The following is an 11,477-nucleotide window of genomic DNA, read 5'->3' as shown; positions in this document are numbered from 1 at the left end:
GACTAGACGCTGTGTTGCGTATCCGTGCCTTTCACAGGTCGGAATGCGGATTGCACATTTTGATCACCCCCCCAAAAAGGAAAAGGGGAATGGGACAACTTAAATATCACCACCCTCTAACTCTGCACCTATACACTATACCAAAAACCCACCACCCCATTCCACTACTTTGGCAGTCGGCCTGGGAGGATGGAACCCCTTCTCTCAAAACTTCCTGTAGATCTTCTGCACTCATCTCTCACACCCAAATATTTCTCTGCTGCTGCAACTAGGACATCTATCTTCTATGATTTCCGCTTCATCAGTGCAGTGCAGTTAATCACCATGGCTATAAATGCAAGAAATCCAACCCTACTATAATTCATCCTCTCTGGCTCTCTCTCTTCAGGCCTACTCACTGAGGGGCTACCAGTCATCTCACTCACCCCTGGGCTATCCTCTACTCTCTTCACTGCCTCAGCATAGGAAACTGTCTGCCCCACTCAGGCTCTAACAATCTCAACCTGTCTCTCTCTCACAGGGCACTTCGGATCCCTATCTGCATGGGGACCCCCACAGTTGACATGCAGTGCTTTCTCTATCCCAACTGTATATTCCCTCTAACTATGTTCTCCTGCCCATTTCTCACATCGTGGGATCTCCACGCTGCTGCAACATGTCCGAATCCTTGGCACCTAAAGCACCATAGCAGGTTCGGAACATAGGCCCTCACAGAATAGCAAATATAACCTAACCTGACCTTATCAGGTAGAAACTCTGTGTCATAGCTCAACAAGACAGACAGGGTATTCTTAGTCACTGGGTCTAAATCTCACTAAATGGCGTGTGTCACAAACACTAGGAATATTCCTTTTCATTTGATCCACCTCAACACTCAATGCAACCACACTGATCACCTCTTTTAGCAGCACCCTGCTCCGGAGTCCAAAGCAGGCCACAGGTTGAGCCCCTAGCTGTGTGACTCAAAGCGCCGCTTCCTCTGGGAGGCGGATACACAAAAAATCAAAACAATTCTACTTCTCGAAACATTCACAGATGTAACCATTTCCAGTTTGTCCTTTACCCAGCATGACACAACATATGGGTTGGCCAAAAAGCAGGAAATGGAATCCACTCATTCCAAAAGTCTCACTCCTACCGGCCCAAAATCATCTCTGGTAAGATTCTCAGGGCAAACGTTGGAAGTCTCTACCACACCTGTTGCTGCGGGTAGACCCACTACATCCTGAACTGGCTCAACTTCAGAGCGCTCACCACTGCCGACTGACTCCATTTCAGGTTCTCAAGAGACCCTGAAGACCTGTCACACTACTAGCCACCTAGCAATTTTATGAAGATGGCTTTAGCTAGCCCAGATAGGTTCCCAATCTCCCAACCTCATAACTAGCTACCAAGAATTCATTTTTAGGCTATCAATCAAGTTAGAGTAGCTTGCTTGTCTAACTATCTTAGCTGACATGCCTGTTAACAAGGTTAGTAGACTTTAGAAAAGTAAGCCATCACTAAATCTACTGAATAAGACTTACATTCCTTTCAATATTTTACCAATATTTTGACAGAGATGCAGGAAAGCATATTTAGTTTCTTGAAATAAATAACCACCAGTCAGGAGGATACAGACACCTCAAAAGGTATTCTCAAAAAACATGTTTTTTTTTACATAGAATTAAGCATAATGGAAAGATTGATGTTTTGGACCTTTTTTTTTTTAAGTCTATTGAAAAAGTTTGGTTACTAGCTAGCTACCTTTGGAGTTTGGATCGCGCCACGCGGTTGGCATCAGTTGCTGGGACAGCTACTATCTGTCCAGTTATCCTGCTGACCAAGGCCAGGTCTGAGGAGCTTCTTGGTGTAGCAGCTAGCCTAGTTGCTAGCCAGTTGCCGATCAAGCTAGCTGGTTTTTCTAGAGAGCTTGAACGCAGCCCACAACGCAGTTAGCCATTGTGGCTAGGAGCACGGTTTATCCCGGGCTTATGGCTGTCTAGATCCCTGCTGTTTGTTGTTGTTGTTTCCAATCTTCCCTGCGACCTGCTCTGTCTGGAACTGCAAGGAGTAACAGCGTAACCTAAAAGAAGGTTATTTTAAACAAACATAAATAGCTTCATGTGTTGTGTCCAAATACTGGTGGAGTCAACTAATAAAAGAATGGACGACCTGACCAGAGAGGTCCAGGACCTGAAGAACAGTTTGCAGTTCTCCTAGGGACAGCTCGATGAGTTTAATTAAGAATGGCAAGATGACAGCAAAGTCATTGAGAGAGGACATCAGTTCTGTATGTGAATCCATGATAACAAAGACGGCAAAATCTGATTATCTCGAGGGACAATCAAGGCGGAACAACATGGTTGTGGATGGAATTGCAGAATCTCCACATGAAACCTGGACGGAGTCTGAGGATAAAGTGAGGAAAATGATCTCGGAAAAACTGAAGATGGAAAACAGGAAGGTTGAGGTGGAGTACGCCCAGAGGACTGGAAACCCCACCACAGGCCCAGGTGACAGGCCCATGCCAATAGTGGTCAAGTTCCTGAGGTTCAAGGACAAGGTATCTGTTATGTAAAGTGGCAAGAACTTGAGAGGAACATACATCTTCACCAACAAGGACTATCCTGAAGCTCTGCCAGAAGAGGAATGAACTGATCCCAGACATGAAAGCTGCCAGAGCACGTGGGGACATTGCTTACATCCGCTATCAATCAATCAATTAAATGTATTTATAAAGACCTTTTTACATCAGCAGATGTCACAAAGTGTTATACAGAAATCCAGCCTAAAATCCCAAACAGCAAGCAATGCAGATGTAGAAGCACGGTGCCTAAGAAAAGCTCCCTAAAAGGCAGGAACCTAGGAAGAAACCTAGAGGAACCAGGCTCTGAGGGGTTGCCAGTCCTCTTTTGGCTGTGCCGGGTGGAGATTATAGGAGTACATGGCCATTTAAGGCCAGATTGTTCTTCAAGATGTTCAAATGTTCATAGATGACCAGCAGGGTCAAATAATAATCAGTGGTTGTAGAGGGTGTAACAGGTCAGTACCTCAGGAGTAAATGTCAGTTGGCTTTTCATAGCATTCAGACAGCAGGTGTGGTAGAGTGAGAGTCGAAAACAGCAGGTCCGGGGACAAGGTAGCACATCCGGTGAACAGGTCAGGGTCCCTAGCCGCAGGCAGAACAGTTGAAGCTTGAGCATACTTAAATTCACACAGGACACCAAATAAGACAGGATAATTACATTAGATATAACAGACTGACCCTAGCCCCCCAGCACGTAGACTATTGCAGCATAGGTACTGGAGACTGAGACAGGTATTGGTTCGGTGGACACTGTGGCCCCGTCTGACGATACCCCCGGACAGGGCCAACCAGGCAGGATATAACCCCAACCACTTTGCCAAAGCACAGCCCCCACACCACTAGAGGGATATCAACAGACCACCAACTTACTACCCTGCGACAATGCTGAGTATAGTCCACGAAGATCTCCTCCACCGCACGAGCCCGAGGGGGTGCAAAACTGGACAGGAAGATCACGTCTGTGACTCAACCCACTCAACCCACTCACCCCTCCTAAAGACGGCATGGAAGAGCACTAATAAGCCAGTGACTCATCCCCTGTAATAGGGTCAGTCCCAGTAGAGAGAGGGGAGCCGGCCAGGCAGAGACAGCAAGGGCGGTTCGTCGCTCCAGTGCCTTGCCGTTCACCTTCACACCCCTGGGCCAGAATACACTCAATCATAGGACCTACTGAAGGGATGAGTCTTCAGTCATGACTTAAAGGTCGAGACCGAGTCTGCGTCTCTCACATGGATAGGCAGACCAATCCATAAAAATGGAGCTCTATAGGAGAAAGCCTCCAGTTGTTTGCTTAGAAATTCTAGGGACAATAAGGAGGCCTGCGTCTTGTGACCGTAGCGTACGTGTAGGTATGTACGGCAAGACCAAATCGGAGAGATAGGTAGGAGCAAGCCCATGTAAATGCTTTGTAGGTTAGCAGTTAAACCTTGAAATCGGCCCTAGCCTTAACAGGAAGCCAATGTGGAGAGGCTAGCACTGGAGTAATATCATCACATTTGTTGGTTCTAGTCAGGATTCTAGCAGCTGTGTTTAGCATGGATAAGCTTTTCTGCATCATTTTTGGATAAAAGGTTTCTGATTTTTGCAATGTTACGAAAATGGAATGACAGGCTCCTTGTCCACCCTCCCTCCCAAAGCCTGGAAGGGATGAGCATGTCAAGCCTATGGGTTCGTAGCTTCAACCCCGCAGAACACACACACACTTACACACATCAACTGATTAATGGATTGCTGAATGTATATTTTTTCTCTTGCTTTTTTTTCTCTTGACAAGTGCTAAATAATATGCGTGAAATGCCTGATAGTGTATGTGATGTAAACAGAGAGGTCTATTTTCTTGGAGACCTGAACATTGACTGGTTTTCATCAAGCTGTCCGCTGAAGAGGAAGCTTCTCACTGTAACCAGTCGCCATTGGCGTCGGCTAATGACGTGGATGTTGATTAAGGCAGCCGCCCGCACCTCTCTGATTCAGAGGGGTTGGGTTAAATGCGGAAGACACATTTCAGTTGAACACATTCAGCTGTACAACTGACTAGGTATCCGCCTTTCCCTTTCCCTAATGGGGATCCTAATAAATAAAATAAATCATGATTATTGCTCTAGATTGCAGGAAAAGCTGTTTCAGGTGTTGGAAGAAAACAAAACTCTGGACCATCCCTTAGCCATACTCACATACTCGTGCCCCCTCAGACATTTGGCTGCCATAGAAGAGAGGCACATCCACCCTGTTACAGTAGGACTGTACAAGACCAATAAAATGTTCTGGACATTAACTAGTGTTTTCAATGTTCGCTCGAGACTACAGCGAATACGTTTAGTTATGGATTGCATGGATTCGATCACTTTTGATATCCGGAAGACATAACCTCACATGCTCGTTCCTCTATGGAATGAAAGAGAAACACGTTTGATTGGTAAGGTGAAAGCAACCGACTCCAGACGAAAGTCGAGGAGTGAAGTCGTGGGGAGGTGCATCTGCGACAGCTGATAGTCGGATACTGATGTAGTTTTCCAACAGCAAAGCTCAGTGCAACAAGTTAATGTGCCATTGTTAATAATAACCATTTCTCCAAGCCCCATATCACAAACTGAAAATATATACACTACCGTTCATAAGTTTGGGGTCACTTAGAAAAGTCCTTGTTTTTGATAGAAAAGCACACTTTTTGTCCATTAAAATAATGTCATATTGATCAGAAATAAAGTGTAGACATTGTTAATGTTGTAAATGACTATTGTAGCTGGAAACGACTGATTTTGAATGAAATATCTACGGTTGCCCGTTATCAGCAACCATCACTCCTGTGTTCCAATGGCACGTTGTGTTAGCTAATCCAAGTTTATCATTTTAAAAGGCTAATTGATCATTAGAAAACCCTTTTGCAATAATTTTAGCACAGCTAAAAACTGTTGTCCTGATTAAAGAAGCAATAAAACTGGCCTTCTGTAGACTAGTATCTGGAGCATCAGCATTTGTGGGTTCGATTACAAGCTCAAAATGGCCAGAAACAAATTACTTTCTTCTGAAACTCGTCAGTCTATTCTTGTTCTGAGAAATTAAGGCTATTCCATGCGAGAAATTGCCAAGAAACTGAAGATCTCGTACAACGCTGTGTACTACTCCCTTCACAGAACAGCACAAACTGTCTCTAACCAGAATAGAAAGAGGAGTGGGAGGCCCCAGTGAACAACTGAGCAAGAAGACAAGTACCAGTACCGGAAAACACCAGTCTCAACGTCAACAGTGAGGAGGCGACTCCGGGATGCTTGCCTTCTAGGCAGTTCCTCTGTCCAGTGTCTGTGTTATTTTGCCCATCTTAATCTTTTATTTTTATTGCAACTCTGCCTAGAAGGCCAGCATCCCGGAGTGTATGTGTACATTGCACTGTACAATCAATTGGTGACAGAGACCCAAATATCACATTCATTTGTACATAATCCACTGCATACATGAATTGTGGCAAAGTTGGTTTCTGTTTCAGTCACATCTTTGGTCACGTTCGTGTGGGTCAAACAAAAACACCCTAATGATTGGTTGACAATAGAGCCTCCCACAATGGAGGTGAAGGCTGCAGGATGAAGTTGCTGTTGATTAAGTGATTTTTGTAAAGTTCATGCAATCGACATGTCGGACAACTATTATAACCCCATAATGCAACGATGGTCACCGACTTCACAAGTGTGGTCTGCTCAAACACAACCACTCTTTCCACGCCATTTCAATACAGCTACGACTGGAAGTGACTTTTTCATAGCAGGTTAGGAGAACTTATGCAGCAGGTCAGGATAATTTATTTAACAGAGTAGGATAATTAGGTTAAGGTTAGGAAAAGGGTTAGGGTTAGCGAAAATGTTCTCCTAACCTGCTACGAAAATCACTTTTAGTCATAGCTGTCTTGAAGTGTTGTGAAAAGAGTGAAAATAAACTCAAGCCTTACAAAGAGTGTTGCATTATGTGCAAAGAAATTGTCAGACTTGAGCCTACTCCACAAATGCATGAAATTTACAAAAAGCATGTGATCAAAGGTCATGACTGCAATCGACTGCAAATTTATTCAGTTGATCTTCACCAACTTCATCCTGCAGCCATCACCTGCATTGTGGGTCAACCAATCATTAGGGTGTTTTTGTTTGACCCACGAGAACATGAGCAAAGATGTGATTGAAACAGGAACCAACATTGCTGTGATTCATGTATACAGTGGGTATGTACAATTGAATGTGATATTTGAGGCTCTCTCTCACCAATTGATAGTACAACATACACACATATATTTACAGTTTGTGAGTGTGTGATATAAGGGTTGAAGACGTCTTTTTTTACATTACAAAGAAAAACTTTAATAAACAATGGCAACACTGCCATGTTGCACTGAGCCTTGCTGCAAATAAGGTAGCAAAGGCAGCTCTGAAGGAGGATGTAGATGTGGTGGTCCTGTTATAGGGGGGGTGGAATGTAGGATCATCATAGCAGAGGGGTTGACCCAGGAGTGTCAACGTGAGTGGGATAGAGACCACTGGGGAAGGCATTTTTTCTCTATCCAGAATTCTGTGAGTAGGGTCAGTAGGTATACATGGGGAATGAAAGGAGGGATGTGTAATATTCATATGTGTAAACATACTGAATTATAATTGGATGCATTTTACCGCCATATCATACTGTGCTATGATTGGTTAAGACCACCCAAATGGTTAGGTCATGGTCAGTTTGATCCTGGTTGGCGATAAGTGAACATGCCAGTTATAGCTAGCTAATAAAGAGCTACGTTAAGAAATATCCTGTAGTACTGCATTTTATTATTTTGTACAAAGTGTGCAAAACAAGACAGGATGGGGTTCTGTTGACAAGGCTGAGGTTGGGCCATTGTTAGTGGGTAAACACCCAGATGGGAAATGTGAGTTGTGGGGAGTAGAGACTGTGAAGCATGTCCTGTTGCAGGCGGTATACTGAGGTTAGGATCACTTTTTTATGTGAGTTGGGTTTAAATGAGAGGCAGAGCGAAATACCAAGGAAGCTGTTGTCGTTTCTCTATTCCATCGGCCTGCTACGGGTGTGAGGCTATTAAATATTTAAATGTGTAATTCGCACTCCGACCTGAGAAAGGTAGCAATACGCAAGACGGACTCTAGTCTGCCAGAAACGCACAAGAAGAAGAAGGGGAGTCTGGTACGAAAGAAGCGGTTGCTATGGCCGACATGTTTCCATATCAACAATAAATGGACCTAGCTTGTTGTGGTAAACTAGCCAGAGGTAAGTCGCTAGGTATTTAGTTAATTTGCTATCCATAATCAAGTAGAATTCAAAGAAGAAAGTCTCATAACGGCGTGCAATGTTTCCAACTCTTTCATTAACTTGCAGCGTTGGTTGCATTGCAACTAAGAGAACGTTAGTGAGAAGGCAAGACAACAACCTACACAAGCCACAAGATAACTAGCTACAGTACAGTACAGTAGCTAGCTAACGTTACCGTAGGCAGACTCTTTAGTAAGATGCCTAGTTAGGTGTCAAAGTCATACCTAACGTTACACGTATAAAGACTAACGTTATTTGCTAGCTAACGTTAGCTAGTCAACTCTGTGGGTACCTTTCACCCATTTTTGATAATTGACTAAATATGCATGACAATGTCATTCATGCATGTCACTTTCCTGGCCATAGTGACTAACCCTGCAGTCACTACATTCATTGCTTGTGTTGTCATGGGTAGAAGTAAACAAATACGAAGTGAGCAGGACTAGGAGGGTCTCTTTAGTTCAGCCTTTGCTCATACCTACTGTAGTACTTGACAAACACTGTGGCAACATATAGCTAACATTTTAACCTGCCAAATAAACAAAAAGGCTTCCATTCAAATGTAAGTGTGTTTTCTCTCCAGAAGGAGAAGGGGATGGCAGAGACAACAGAGAGCAAGAAGGAGGAGGCCGATTACAAGAGGCTCCACAGCTTCCCACTCATCAGGGTGAGACAGATCGTTTCGCTGCTGTGACACATATGTGGTTCACAAGTAGAGGCTATGTGACCGTCGGTTTCGTGGAGTAAATGGGGAGTGTTGTAATGAATTGCTCTGTTTTCTTCACAGCACACAGACATGCCAGAGGAGATGAGAGTGGAAACGATGGAACTGTGTGTGACAGCCTGTGAGAAGTTTGCCACCAATAATGAGGTCTGTCTGTCTGTCTATACACTGTGCGAAGTGCAGCTTGATTAGTACAGCACACTCACTATTGCTTTAATCCACCCATTCACCTGACCCTGTCACTTTTTAAAACCAGACCTCCACCCACTCAGCCAGTCTGGCATTGTGTCAGCCTGCCTCACCACTCATCCCAGCAAACCTGTGTGTCCATCTGGACTAGAACACTGGTTGTCTCTCTCTTCCTCCGTCTCTCTCTCCTCCTCCCCTCTGTATTTTACCTCCTCCATCACTTCCTCTCCTCTCTCATAGGCCCAATTCCAAATGGATCCCTCATCCCTATCTATGCTTGTTATGGATAAGTGTTCAGTTTCAGCCATATTGCTGACTTCTATCCTTTACTCTCAAATCCACAAGGCAGTGTTGACAAGGGCTTACGGATAGGAGCCAGGGATTTGGTTTGGTTTCTGTATCTTCTCTGATCTCTCTCTTTCCATTTCAGAACGCGGCGAAGATGATCAAAGAGACGATGGATAAAAAGTTTGGCAGCTCGTGGCACGTGGTGATTGGTGAGGGCTTTGGCTTCGAGGTGACACACGAGGTCAAGAACCTGCTCTACATGTTCTTTGGAGGCAGCCTGGCTGTGTGTGTGTGGAAGTGTGCTTAGCACACACACGCAAACACACAGGCACACACACACACCCCTCCCATCCAGTCTGTCTCTACCTAACGAGTGTGTTTATATATTTATATACACATCCTGGATGATTCACCCATCTCTGAGCTTTGCAGTATTTTTCTTTGTTATTTACTGATCGTGTGTGTGTGCGTGCGCGTGTGCCTGTGATGTCCCATATGTCATTGATTGATTAGGCTAAGTCATTCTTGATATATTGTATTCAATATCAGCATGTCACACTCTTGCCTTGTGTGTGCCCAAACAGTATGAAAATGACCAAGTTTTATCTGTATACAAATGTGATCATTTCTACAGAGCAGTGAGTTCACTGCATGAACGAGTCTGCTGTCTCTCCTACTATCCTACTGATGGAATTCAGTGGGGCTGAAACACTTGCACTCTCTTTCCCTATTACTTTCTGCTCTACTTCTTTAACTCGAGGCGGTGTGTGTGTGTGTTCTCATCAACATCCCCTCATGCTCACCTTTGGAAAAAAAATGCATCCAGCTCCGTGTCTTTCCTCCACTCCGCCTGTACGTTGGCACACTGTCGTCTCGGTGGGCTGCCATGCCATCTGCTGAAAAACATCCTTACACACAGAAACACACACTCGCTCAGTCTCTCTTATTGCTCTCAATTCACACTATCTCTGTTTCTCCAATCCTCTCTATAGATTATTTTGTATCTCCTTCTACAGTCTTTTAGTCTTCACCTTTCAGACATGAGTTCCATAAGTCACCCGTGTCTGTGTCTCTACTCCTCCTATAACTGATAAGATATCACAGGGACTTTTATATCCTCTCAATGTACATTAAATACTTGAATTTGAATGTGAAGATGGAATCTGATTTTGTAAATGATCACCATGGGCTTTTTATGAAAGAGCTTATTGTTGAAATAATAGTTGTTTTCTGTCACGCCAATGTTTATAAGATAGTCATGGATAGGTGTCGTTGTTGTTCTGAATTTGATGATATTATAACTGATGATATCACATGAGCTATTCTGACTCCCTAGGCCTAGGCATTGCATTTCAATGAATATCAACTAGGCATACAGTCTCAATGCCACAAACCTTTATGTTGTCAACCGTGGATGCAACCAGGTACCATAACACCGATGCATTGTATTGTTGTTTTCACTTCAACACTGTGTGTTTGCGTAAATTCATAATATCATTGCACATGAAATTATTTCTGAAAGTGATAAAAATGTTTTAGTTTTTTCAAATCTTCCGATTGTGGGTGTTGTTTGTTGAAAGTATGTGGACCGGGGATTTATATATACAGTATGTCCCTAGTGTCGATTCACGATGAAGCAAACGGGATGAAATGGGGAGGGACCTACCTGAATTTGTCCAGTAAGAAACACTTGTTTTGGTTTTTCTGTTGCAAAACATTTGGCTATGCTATGCGCTATTGAATTACACCCCTGTTGTGGACTAGGAGTAAAAGGGAGGCTGCTAGAGGTCTAGGAAAAACCAAAACCCTACAGAGTTCCCTTTTAATTAGCCACCATGCTAACACTATGACCGAGGGCAACCCGCCCTTTAAAAACGCGACAACCAACAGAGCAATCTGCCCTTTGATGTAATAGTTTCATATTAGAGAAGGCAATTTACTGCTAGGCCCTTGGTGGTCCTTCTTATCTATAGGTCAAGTTCTGAAGTAAATAGTTCTATATAGCAAGACACTTAACCCTAATTGCTCATGTAAGTCCCTCTGGATAAGAGCATCTGCTAAATGACTAAAATGTAAACATAAAGTGCAGGTTGTGTGTGAGCACAGCACTGACCCTGAAATTTGAGTTTCTATGGATGTGAGTGAACCTACATGCGTCCTATCACCTAGACTAGAGAACGAATGACATACTGCTCCATATTCCGTCTCACACTGTTATTGGGTGCAAGCAGTAAGAGTGGTTTTAAATCTTAGCTCTCTTTTCCTCTTCTAAATCATCCTAGATTCCCAGAACCCTCTAGTCTCTCGTTCTCTCTCCCCGAGTCATCCATTTCCCTCATGTCTTCCTTTGTATTTGTTGCTCTCTCTGCCGTAGTCTCATTTCTCCCTCTGTCTGTCTATTCAGCTGGACCA

The 11,477-nt window shown here is 43.8% G+C and overlaps 1 protein-coding gene across 1 annotated transcript; it reads left to right on the top strand.

Annotated features, from left to right (window-relative positions):
• The first annotated feature begins 7,665 nt into the window (after positions 1–7,665).
• LOC139565027 (dynein axonemal light chain 4-like) lies at positions 7,666–10,614 on the top strand. Its single transcript, XM_071385033.1, has 4 exons — positions 7,666–7,822; positions 8,448–8,531; positions 8,652–8,735; positions 9,208–10,614. Exons 2-4 carry the CDS (start codon positions 8,460–8,462, stop codon positions 9,370–9,372), a joined length of 321 nt encoding a protein of 106 aa, XP_071241134.1. The 5' UTR covers positions 7,666–7,822; positions 8,448–8,459; the 3' UTR covers positions 9,373–10,614.
• The last annotated feature ends 863 nt before the right edge of the window (positions 10,615–11,477 follow it).

The sequence above is a fragment of the Salvelinus alpinus genome, chromosome 36, assembly GCF_045679555.1.
Source record: "Salvelinus alpinus chromosome 36, SLU_Salpinus.1, whole genome shotgun sequence".
NCBI classification, from domain to species: Eukaryota; Metazoa; Chordata; class Actinopteri; order Salmoniformes; family Salmonidae; genus Salvelinus; species Salvelinus alpinus.
Note: the sequence above shows the minus strand (reverse complement) of the source record. Positions and strands in the feature narration are given on the sequence as shown.